This window comes from Nicotiana attenuata, chromosome 3 (genome assembly GCF_001879085.1).
Source record: "Nicotiana attenuata strain UT chromosome 3, NIATTr2, whole genome shotgun sequence".
In the NCBI taxonomy this organism is placed as follows: domain Eukaryota; kingdom Viridiplantae; phylum Streptophyta; class Magnoliopsida; order Solanales; family Solanaceae; genus Nicotiana; species Nicotiana attenuata.
This window is the reverse complement of record NC_031991.1, coordinates 29,271,874-29,284,610: the sequence shown is the minus strand read 5'-3', so window position 1 is coordinate 29,284,610 and position 12,737 is coordinate 29,271,874. Positions and strand designations below refer to the sequence as shown.

The 12,737-nt window shown below is 32.9% G+C and overlaps 1 protein-coding gene across 1 annotated transcript; it reads right to left on the bottom strand.

The window, feature by feature from the left end:
* On the bottom strand, positions 9,024 to 12,395 carry LOC109224249. The gene is made up of 8 exons (XM_019388836.1): positions 12,228 to 12,395; positions 11,549 to 11,641; positions 11,267 to 11,461; positions 10,994 to 11,044; positions 10,039 to 10,194; positions 9,747 to 9,800; positions 9,495 to 9,632; positions 9,024 to 9,401 (listed from the first exon to the last, which is right to left on the bottom strand). The coding sequence occupies exons 1-8, from the start codon at positions 12,393 to 12,395 to the stop codon at positions 9,024 to 9,026; spliced, it is 1,233 nt and encodes a 410-aa protein (XP_019244381.1).

Sequence of the window (12,737 nt, the reverse complement as noted above, 5' to 3'; positions counted from 1 at the left end):
TCTGTATTTATCAATTCACAATGTGGAATCTTTTATCAGACTCGAGCATACAATTTAGGTGCCATTGTGGTGGAATGTCATATGGGATAGTGGGGTATATAAAGAAAGTCACATACTTTAACAGGACAAAATTGTGTATACCTGATGTTATTCAGAAGTGGCTAAGATAGAATAATCAAATTTAGAAAATAATTTAAGTTTAGTCACTCCACCCTAGACTCAAACTTCAGACCTTAGGTATGAACTTTCAACTTTGGTACTTCGAGTTTGAAATTTAGACTGATCAAACCTAGTATAGGATCAATGTCACCTGTCTTGAAATGAAGGGCGCAGATCATTTTCACGCGGATGAACCACGTGGAAGAATGGTAGAGTCAGTCTCGTGCATCTTTCATTTGCAATATTTCACTTGCCCATGCGAAAACCATTTTTTTGACGAAACACTTAGTTTAACAGCAAATATTACTTATTTAAGCGGTTTTTAGACGAGCTCCAATCATAAAGACAGCTGGCGAATCTAATTATCATAAATTGAGAACTGCGGCACAGAAAAGCCCTCTCCATCAAATGATCCTTCGTACTTCTGTTTATAGATTCTTTTTATTACTATCTTCTAGGAGACTGACATTTTGTATGCAAGTGAACTCCTGTAGGGATATACTATTAACCATGCGGTTTAGATATAATATTTTATTTCTTATGCAACAATTGTTTATTTAATTTATTCAATTCAATAAAGTACTATAATATATCATTTGTTATATGTGTGTCCTTTTAGTTATGTAGTAGACAATTTAGTGTATGGAGTCTTAGCTCATGCACAGAAGATTAAATTGTTGGTTCTCTTAATTAATAAACTATGTTCACAATCAAAGATATTGTGGGACAATATCTTGATGATTGTAGCACAAGATTATAGTATAATTTGTCTTGATTATGAGAGTAGTTTTACTCCAACTTCTTGTGCTAGTATACGCAGTGTATTGAACGGATAGAGAAAAGATGTTTTTGTACTGAATATATAAAATATTTTCTCTAATTCATTAAATGAGCTTATACTCCTAATCTTGATATAATTATTATGATCAATGTAATTTGTTTATTGTTTTGATTTATCAAAAGGTACCACTCTATTCAGAGTTAGTGTATGCCTAATAGATTGGACAATAACGAATAATATTTGTGAATAATAATTAGGTTATAGAATCCATGACTCGGTTTTGAGTTTGATGATACCCTTTTATCTAAGCTTATAAGTTTTCATGTGAAAACCCCGCCGGTGGATTTTGTATCCGTCACATGAAATAGTTTAAGCGGAATTGTAAAGGATTTAATTAGTTGATTAAATTAAATTTTCAGTGATTTAATTTAGTTAATTGGTATTTGAGATCTTAACATGGGGAGTTAAAATAAGTGTTATTGAATTTTCGAAATTCATATTGAGGAGTTCAATTGCAGTTTTTTAGTGAAATAAATTACAATTAATTATAGTAAGAATTAATTCATGCTAATTTCGAGTTAATGCTATAATTAGTAGCCTCTTATTATTTCTGTGGTCCCTGCTATACCTAGTAAAAACCTAGACAAGACTTGAGTAAAAAGTATCTTGGAAGAAAAGTCATCTAGTAGAGTTGGAGTAGGATTCTACTTTTAAAAGGCAAAATCTGACACGTTTTTGGAAGAGTATTTTCGGCCAAAATAACTCTATTAAAGGAAGACTAATTTCACCCAATGACTCACTTTTAGAGTTGTATTGTTCTTGCCCACCCAAAAGCAAAATAGTCCAAGGTTTTATTAAGCATATAGCAGAAGACTGCAACCCTGGATTCTTGCTGTTTGGAAGATTTCTGCAACTATTTCAAGAGATTAGTGCTACTGATCTTGTAATTATTGCGTTGTCTAGTTTACATGTATTTGATGCCTGGTTTGTATGCTTGCTTCCGCTGCGCATGTTCTAACAATTGGTATCATACGTCGTCTTACATCTAACTAGATAATGTAATACAGTATGAATAGAGTAATAATAAAAACGTGTTGTTTATTGATACATGTTTGGTATGATTATTTTATGTCAAAAACGTGATTGTATTTATTAGTATCTTAATTCTTTAATTCTGAAATTATGAATTAATATACACATGTATAAACAATGGTGTTATATTTAATGATAGTCTGTTTAATTACGTTTTTTTATCAAGAGCAATTTGTTTTTTTTTTTTTAATAAAAACGTGATTGTTTTTGAATGCTATTAATTCTGTAATTATGGGTTAATATACATATGCATAAATAGTGAATTAATACTATTAATCTGTTTTAGTTGCATTCATTCCATAATCACTGTGTTATATTAATAAAAAGCTGATTGTTTTGTATGATATTTGTTCTTTAATTTTGGATTAATATACACAATTATGAACGGTGGCGTTTTTGAATAGTGAAAAACATACTACTTTTTACAATTCTATCTAAACACGTTTTTATTAAATAAAAATAAAAAATACTATTTTGAGTTCTAAAATCATGTTTTAACATAAGTCAGTATATTATATTATTTGAACAAGTAAAAATAATAAAACCCCTTAAAAACGCCAAAAACAGAATTCTAGAAATATGTCTTGATTTTAGAATTCTGAAATTCCGTCGAACTCCGATTGACCTCAAATTTGGTAGGTTCATCGAAAACGGCCCAGTGACCAATACTAATCTTGCTTATGAGGTTCATCATTTTTTGGGCATTCGGGGTCGTCTAGATGGGTTTTTGGCCATTTTTTCTATTTTCTGGAAATTTATTTAATAATTTTTTTTTAAAGAAATCTGTGTTGGTAGGGTTCAATTCCCATTGTTTCCAATCATGTTTTACAGTAATATAATGAATTTATATGTTGACATAGGTCTTCTTCTACATCGGATAAATTCATTATAGATGATACTGTAGTTTTGCCTCTAGTTATTTGATTACTTGTATTAAGTCTCCAACTGAGTTACATCTTGATTCAATGAAACTAGAGTTTATAAAAGCGATATTTACCTATCTTAAATTAATAGTTTACTCTCCATCCGAGTTGGTCCTGTTTAAATTTATGGGGTTAATATCTTACATCACTCATATATTTGGCATGAATAGTTAAGTTTCCCTAATGAATCTAACTATTCAATGAGCATGGTTGTATGTGTAATGTGTTGTTTTGAATTTAATTATTCTAAATACATAACTAATGATCTATTTAATGTGAATATCTCTCAGATTAACCATGTCTTCATTCGACCCACTTACCTCAATTTTGAACCAAAACAAGTTAGAAGGACCGAATTATGTTGACTTGAAAAGGAACCTTGATATTGTCCTAACTGCTGAAGGTTACAACTTTGTAATCACCGAGGAGTGCAAATGCTACTGATGATCAGGTTAAGGCCTATGACTAATGGGTTAAGATTGATGAGATGGCTCGATGTTACATTCTTGCCTCTATGGTGAATGTTTTGCAAGATCAGCATCAGTCTATGGGGTCTTCTTATGATATACTCGAAAGTGTCAAAGAGATGTTCGCTGAGCAAAATCGTGCAGCTAAGCAGACAGCCATGAAAGCCCTTTTGAACATTAAGATGGCTGAAGGATCATCGGTCAGGGACCATGTTCTGAAGATGATGAGTCTTCTGAATGAACTGGAGGTCCTTGGAGATGTGATTGATAAGGAGTCTCAAGTTGAGATGGTCCTGCAGACTCTGCCTGACAGTTTTCAACAATTTCGCTTGAACTATAATATGAACAACATGGATTTGTCACTAGCGAATCGTTGAATGAGCTGCAAGCGGCAGAATCTATTGTCAAACAACAAGCTCCAGTTGTCGCACTCATTGTTCAGAAAGCTTTAGTTTCTAAGTCGAAAGGCAATAAGAAAAAGAAGAAGGCTCAAAAGGTTTTGGCACTTGGTGGTGCGGCTTGTGTGAAAAAGCCCAAAGGCAAGCGCTATCATTGCAAGCAACTTGGGCATCACAAAAAGCAATGCCCTGCCTATCTAGCAAATTTGAATAAGCAAGGTAATTCAAATTTAAATATCGTTGAGACTTGTTTAGCGGCTGTTTCTACCATGTTTTGGTGTGTAGATTCAGGAGCCACTAATCACATCTGCACTACTTTGTAGGGGTTTCAGGAAACGCGGTGGCTAAGTGAGAATGAAGTTTGCATTTTTCAAGCCAATGGTGAGTCAGCACCAGCTTAAGCTTTAGGAGATATTAGAGTTTCATTTAGTAGTGATAGAGTTTTAGTTTTAAAAGATGTTCTCTATGTACCTTCTATTAGAAGGATTTTGATTTCTGTTTCGAAAATAATGGATGCTGGTTATAATATTTATTATGCTAATAACTCTGCTGTTATTAAGTTTAATAAATGTTTTATCTACACTGCTGCTAGAGTACATGACCTTTTTATTCTTGATATATCTCCTCGTGTGCTACAACAACCAAAAGAATTAAATTACATTAATCTGCCACATAAAAGAAAACGTATTTCTGAATTGAGTCAAACTTATTTGTAGCACTTACGTCTAGGTCATATAAATCTAAATAGGATTTCGAGATTGATCTCTGATGGACCTTTGAGTTTATTTAAAGTAGAGTCACTACAAACATGCGAATCCTGTTTAGAAGGTAAAATGACCAAGAGACACTTTCCCTCAAAAGGAAATAGAGCCAGCGATAAGCTAGAATTAATTCATTCTGATTTGTGTAGCCCTATGAACATACAAGCAAGAGGTGATTTTGAGTATTTTGTGACTTTCACAGATGATTACTCAAAATATGGATATATTTATCTGTTGCGACGTAAGTCTGAATGCTTTGAGAAATTCAAAGAATTTAAGACGGAAACGGAGAAATGACATGATAAACATATCAAAACATTGCGATCTGATTGTGATGGTGAATACCTTTCTGCCAAATTCATAAAATACTTATCAGATAGTGTAATTACATCTCAATTATCTGCTCCAGGAACACCACAACAAAATGGTGTGGCAGAAAGAAGAAATAGGACCCTTATGGAAATGGTTTGATCAGTGTTAAGTTATTCCGATTTGCCTTCTTCCTTTTGGGGATATACTTTAGATACAACAAATTACATTTTAAATTTGGTTCCTTCAAAGTCAGTACCTTCAACTCCAGTAGAATTGTGGGCTGGGCGCAAGCCAAGTTTACGCCACATTTGGGTTTGGGGTTGTCCAGCACATGTGCTGAAAGGGAAAGCGGATAAATTGGAATCAAGGACAGAAGTGTGCATTTTTATTGGATAACCAAAAGGAACTAAAGGCGGTTTGTTTTATTGTCCCAAAGAAAAGAAGGTAATTGTTACGACAAATGCCAGATTTTTAGAAGAGGACTATTTAACGAACCATATTCCTAGAAGTAAACTAGTTTTACAGGAATTAAATAATGGAGTAACTAAAGACTCATCTCTAGAACGTATCCCGGAAGCCAGTATTGACATACCACTGCATTATTATAGTGGGAGAATGTCAATAGGCAGCAGATTGCACAAGAGCAATTGCCTAACATCTCACTACTCCAAAGTAGTGGGAGTAATGTTGAGCAACCTCAGATTGTTGAACAACTTGAAATTGTTATGCAGTCTGCACTCCAGGAGGAAGTTAATGATATCCCAGCACTGCAAGGTGTGGAGGATAACATTGAGGCTTCAATTCCAGAAAATGATATTGTGATTCAACAACAAAATCAGCCTCTACCTGTAGTGACTAGTCGTAGTGGGAGAATTATTAGAAAACATCTCCGGTTTGCGCTCTTGTGAGAATCTCATGATAGAATCACTATAGGATACAGATGCTGATAAACGGGTTGATGCTATGAAATCTAAAATGGAGTCCATGTACTCCAATCAAGTCTAGGATCTTGTAGAACCACCTACTGGAGTCAAACCCATAGGTTGTAGATGGATCTATAAGAAAAAGAGAGGAGTGGATGGAAAAGTGCAAACTTTTAAAGCTAGGCTTATTGCAAAAGGGTTTACTAAAAAGGAAGGGATCGATTATGAGGAAACCTTTTCGCTTGTAGCCGTGCTTAAATCTATTAGGATTCTCTTATCCATTGTTTCTCATTACGATTATGAGATCTGGAAAATGGATGTCAAGACCGCTTTTCTTAATGGAAGTCTTGATGAGTGCATCTATATGGCACAACCAGTTGGTTTCACAAAAAGTGGCAATGAGCACATATTGTGTACATTAAAGAAATCCATTTATGGATTGAAACAAGCTTCTAGGGCATGGAACACTTGTTTTGCTGCATCGATTAAAACCTTCGGTTTTGATCAATACGAAAATAAGTCTTGTGTCAATAAGTAGTGGAATGGAGATAAAGTTATATTTTTGGTTTCTACGTAGATGATATTTTGCTCATAGGAAATAATGTGAGCATGTTGAATTCAGTAAAGAAATGGTTGTCCTCACGTTTCGATATGAAAGACTTGGGACATGCAGCACATATCCTTGGGATCAAGCTTATGCGAGATCACAAGCAAAGGATATTAGGCTTGTCCCAAGCACTTTATATTGATACTATTCTCACCACGTTTAGCATGCAAGCTTCTAAGAAAGGGTTTCTACCTTTTAGACATGGAATCTTTCTGTCGAAAGATCAGTACCCAAAAACGACTGATGAGATAGAAAAGATGAAAGTGGTCTCTTATGCTTCTACTGTAGGGAGTCTTATGTATGTTATGCTATGTACTAGACCAGACATCTGCTTTGCTGTTGGTATGGTTAGTAGATTTCAGTCTAACCTTGGTCGAGAACACTGGACTGCTGTTAAGCATATAATCAAGTACTTGAAAAGGACTAGGGATTATATGTTGGTGTATCACTCAGGTGATCTTGCACCCATTGGCTATACAGATTCAGATTTCCAGTTAGATAGAGACTCTAGAAAATCTACCTCAGGATATGTTTTTAGCTTAGGAGGTGGAGCCATAAGTTGGAGGAGTATCAAGCAATCATGTTGCTGATTCCACCATGGAAGCCGACTATGTGGCTGCATCTGAGGCAGCTAAAGAGGATGTTTGGCTCAGGAACTTTCTGAAAGAGCTTAATGTGGTTCCTTCGGTTCAAGCACCGATTGTACTTTATTGTGACCATAGTGGTGCAGTTGCAAACTCGAAGGAACCAAGAAGCCATAAAAGGAGTAAGCATATTGAGCGTAAATATCACTTAATTCAGGACATAACTAGAGAGGTGATGCAAGAGTGTTGAAGATTGCGTCAGAGGACAATTTGACAGACCCGTTTACAAAGAGCTTGACACAGAAGATTTTTGACAAGCATGTAGAAGAAATGGGTGTTAGAGTAGTAGATGCATGGTTATGAGTCTAAGTGGGAAATTGTTGGGATATACTATTAGCCATGCGGTTTAGACATAGTATTTTATTCTTTATGGAATAATTATTTATTTAATTTATTCAATTCAATAAAGTACTATTTTAAATAGATCATTTGTTACATGTGTGTCCTTTTAGTTATGTAGTAGACAATTTAGTGATGGAGTCTTAGCTCATGCACGGAAGATTAAATTGTTGGTTCTCATAATTAATAAACTATGTTCATAATCAATGATATTGTTGGACAAAATATATTGATGATTGTAGCACAATATTATAGTACAATTTGTCTTGATTATGGGAGTTGTTTTACTCCAACTTCTTGTGCTAGTATACTCAGTGTATATTGAACGGACCAAGTAGAGAAAAGATGTTTTTGTACTGAATATATAAAATATTTTCTCTAATTCATTAAATGAGCTTATACTCCTAATCTTGATATAATTATTATGATAAATGTAATTTGTTTATTGTTTTGATTTATCAAAAGATACGACTCTATTCAGAGTTAGTGTATGCCTAATAGATTGGACAATAACGAACAACATTTGTGAATAATAATTAGTTGATAGAATCCATGACTCGGTTTTGAGTTTGAAGGGGAGTTAAAATAAGTGTTATTGAATTTTCAGAATTCATATTGAGGAGTTCAATTGCAGTTTTTTAGTGGAATAAATTACAATTAATTATAGTAAGAATTAATTCATGCTAATTTTGAATTAATGCTATAATTAGTAGCCTCTTATTAGTTCTGTGGTCCCTGCTATACCTAGTAAAAACCTGGACAAGACTTGAGTAAAAAGTGACTTGGGAGAAAAGTCATCTAGTAGAGTTGGAGTAGGATTCTACTTAAAAAAGGCAGAATCCTACACGTTTTTGGAGGAGTATTTTCAGCCAAAATAACTCTATTAAAGGAAGACTAATTTCACCCAATAACTCACTTTTAGAGTTATATTGTTCTTGCCCACCCAAAAGCAAAATCGTCCAAGGTTTTACTAGGCATCTAACAGAAGACTGCAGCCCTGGATTCTTGCTGTTTGGAAGATTTGTGCAACTATTTCAAGAGGTTAGTGCTTCTAATCTTGTGATTATTGCGTTGTCTAGTTTATATGTATTTGATGCCTGGTTTGTATGTTTGCTTCCGCTGCGCATGTTCTAACAACCCCATCCTACATCTTTTATATTTATCAACCCATTCTTTTTTTTATACCTTCTTTTAATTACAGTTCTATAGGAGACTGAATCATCTTTATGCAACTGTACTTCATCCTAGATTTCTTGGATTGATTATTCTGGTCCATTTTCTTTGAAATAGTATTTCTAGTATGCTTATATTGTGATTGCAAGTTGTTGATTTTCCTCGAATCTTATTATGTACAATGCTACTCATCTTGGTTGTTACTAACATTTTACATAAAAGATTATGGTTTGAATCACATATTCATTTTTTAGATTAATTTTTGCAAAATAATAAAAAATGCTGCAAAATATAATTAAACAAGTATTGGATATAAATTATCACACCTTACTGCTTATCCATCCTATAAATTTGAAGGTTGTTGTCTGCATGAGTGAATTGTTTAATCAAATATTAGACACATGTGCATAGCACGGGCTTTCATTTCTGGTACAACTAGAAAATCTAGACTTGTTTTGTCTCACCAGGCCCCCCATAAAGTACGAAATGTTGATGCTTTGCAGCTTGCCAATGAGGTATATCAACAACCCTGTATAAATTAGGATTGTCTGCATATGCGGTAGTTTTATCTTCATCTATGGTCTTACCTTTATCATTTAGAATTGTAATCTTTCTACAATAAGCTTCATGACCTGTGTTTCCAATGGGAAAAAGTCCGGAGCCCATTGGGGGTCCAGGCACACCTGATGGACTATATGCCACTCCTCCCCACTCAACATTTGTAGCAAAACTTTTTAATTCAGTGAAGATCCTTTGAGGCCAAAATCCAATTTGCTTATAGTCCTCTTCAAGCAAGAGCCACCAATTCCCGTTGACTAAATCCTTTTATTTTTAATAAACAAGTGTCTAGGTTAGTATTTTTGAGTATACACTAATAGATTTTATGAAAATTAATAAAAGAAAGATAAAGTGTACCCGATCGATGGCCATGGTTTCCTCCCATGAAGCTTCTCCAATTTGTGAAATAGTATCGTATACCATATCAATAGGTATCTTAGTGTTCACCAATACAAAGCCAGGGCATAGTATATTGAAGCAATGTATTTTACCAGCCTATTTATAAAAAACATATCTTACATAAGTTATGAAAATTAAGGTACATAGATAAACCAAATTTTATGTAATTGATAATAAAATCATAGGAGTATAATTAGATATTCAACTTACCTGAAAATGTATAAAGAGCCTAGTTTTAGTATCCCCGTAGAGCACTGGGTCCACCTATAGCATGAAATAGTGTTATCATTGTAATTGAATGGAAGCTTACTTATAACAATTTAAACTTGCATCTAGAGTATAATATATAGCATATATTCAAAACTTATCACATCGTCTTTTCCTTTATATATATCCTGTTTGCTCAAAAAATAAACCTACCCTACTCAAAAGAATAAATCACTTAAAAAGAAATAATGATGTCAAATCGAAAAAAAAATTATAGTATAAGTATTGAACTTACTCTCCATCCAACTTGTACAATATCTGATCCTTTTTGTATTTTCAATCGACTTGCACTATGTTGCTGACCTTCAACGTGAGGATTCCATAAACTAGTTGCTATTGTTGCTCCCGCAAACTTATTATTTGGATCATTTTGAGTTCGAGCTATTGCAACCTGAATATAGTAATTAATTCATGGTAAAATTAAATGCATCCAAATTTAGCATGTTCCTATTTGCTTGATATCTTAATTTTTCTTTTACAGCGAACAATGAGAGGCCAAGGAAAAAGTGAGATATTAAAAGAGTGCTCGAGTAAGACGTAATCTGTGCCTACTCTAAGACAAGTGAAGGCAAGCTAACAAAGAGAAGCCACTCACGTACATTACTAAAGGTGCTATTTGTACCTCATTCATTTTTATAATTTTAAAATTGAGAAAATGACCTTGTTAGATCTTTTATGTGTAAAAGACATATCTTTTATGTGTAAAAGTAATTTCCTGTGTGTAAAAAAAAGGTAGGATCATAAAACGAAACACAAGTTTGTAATGAGCCACAAACCGAACTGACCCCATTGCTAAGCCCATATGTTTAACTATTTTCATATATATTAAAGCCAAAAATGATATGTATTTATATATTTTCTCTTTTATATTTGTTCAAATATTAAGAATATATTTTAATTGTATTTTTATATTTAGCAAATCAAGAGAAATATAAATTATTTTTCATATATTACCCTCATAATTAACTACTTATTTCTAAATTATTTTCAAGATTTTTTGAAATATTGTCATTATTATAAGTATATGACCAAATATGTAATTCATTTATTATTTCTTAAAGGTAGTGCAAAATCTATTATGGACAAGTGCGAATAAACATAGGGAATATCAAGTAAGCTTAGCTCAAAAAAAAAAAAAAAAAAAAAAAAAAGAAATTCTACATATCAACTCTATTCCTCCACATGTATACCTTGTATCCTTGAGAAGATTTGAATTTTCTTTTTGGCTCACTATTGTTAGCCTGTGAACAAGCAAGAAAACATATGTATATATATGAGATTAGTCGCGATACTTGAGAAGTAAACATATTTAATCTCTTAATGCATGACTTTTTTGTAAGTCTAACTATAATTTGATAAACTTTAATACTGTTATATCTATAAATAAAGTTATAGCTTAGATTATATTGTTGGAACGTGAATTATTCAAGCTAAAGCTATTAATTAGTATAAAATTATCTTACAACAGCCAATTGGACATCAAATGTTATATCTTCTGGTGGTGGAATATGTCTTTGTCTAATAAGATCTTCTTTGCTAATCCTTTTAATAGGAACTGTTCCAACAGGACAACCTTCACCGTTTAGCCATATTGTTGATAAACCTCTAGTTGTAGAGGTACCTGAACTCTGCTTTAACCTGTGTAAAGTAGGTTTCATCTGTCCATCCAAAATCAAGAAGATTGTATGTCACAATTTTATATTTTTATAAAAGAAGTCCATGGTAAATGGAGATTAGAGACATACCTCAGGATGAAAACGATGATTCCGCAGCAATGGATGATCAAATGCAGGTTGCTTGTAAAAATTCACACAATCGTATAAATCCCCATATGTAGTCTGCATGCCAAAAAATCATAAAATAAATAATCTCTAATATAGTGATTGAATATCTTGCTGTCTGATTTTTAACTTTTGAATACATAAAAACTAGAATAATAATTTATCATTTTATCCATATTTAATTTGAGTTTCAACGGCCAAAAAAGACTTTTATTAAACTAAATGTTTTGGCTTTATTAAAATGACGAAATTAATATAAACACATAAAAAGTACTGTGATATAGAAGGTTCTTGATTTTTAATACAACATAGATTTTCAAATAGGAAAAAAATGAAGTCTATCTATGAAAGTTTAGTTTGATGTTTTTAAATCTTCGTGGTCAAAGATGGATGATTTGTTCACCACCAAAGATGTATGCGGGGATATTGATATCCCTCCGCCCTTAACCAATGATTAATTTAGGCTCGAGCATTAAAAATAAAAAAGATTTGGTATGGAGTACTTCGTCATTTAATGGGTCCTACGTGGTATAAATCCGGACGACTCCAGACTATGCATTCTGAATACCAAATGGCTATCTTAGAACACAAATACAATTAGAGACTAATTAGAACAACAATGGTTTTCAACCAAAATGTATACCTCTATTGTTTTGTCGGCTGGCTTGTTCAAAAGTTTAAGTTGTTTTTCCAATTCCAAGTCCTCTAGTTCCGAATACCTCTTTGTTTCTCCTTGAACCCCATTATAGCTCAGAAGAAGAAAATATAGAACCAACAAAGTTTGTCGCATAACTTTTTGATTCATCACCATCGCCTGAATTCAAGAATTTAGTTTTACATGTATTAATGTCAAAATATATATGTATGTACAACAAACTAACATTCAGAAAAATAAATTAATTAACACAAGAATTAATATACTAAACGAGCTAATTGCATATTAATACAACATGAAAGCAACAAATGGTAGACTTACTTGATTTACTAGAGGTATATATGAGAGATGAAGTTTGGAGCACTTGTAATTACCTTGGTAGTATGAGTAAAATGATATTTAAAGGAGTTCGTCGAAGTCTTTTAAATTAATGTAACTTTCTTGAGTACGATTACCAGAATCCGAAAAGATTTTACGTTAATGCATATTTGCTTACTT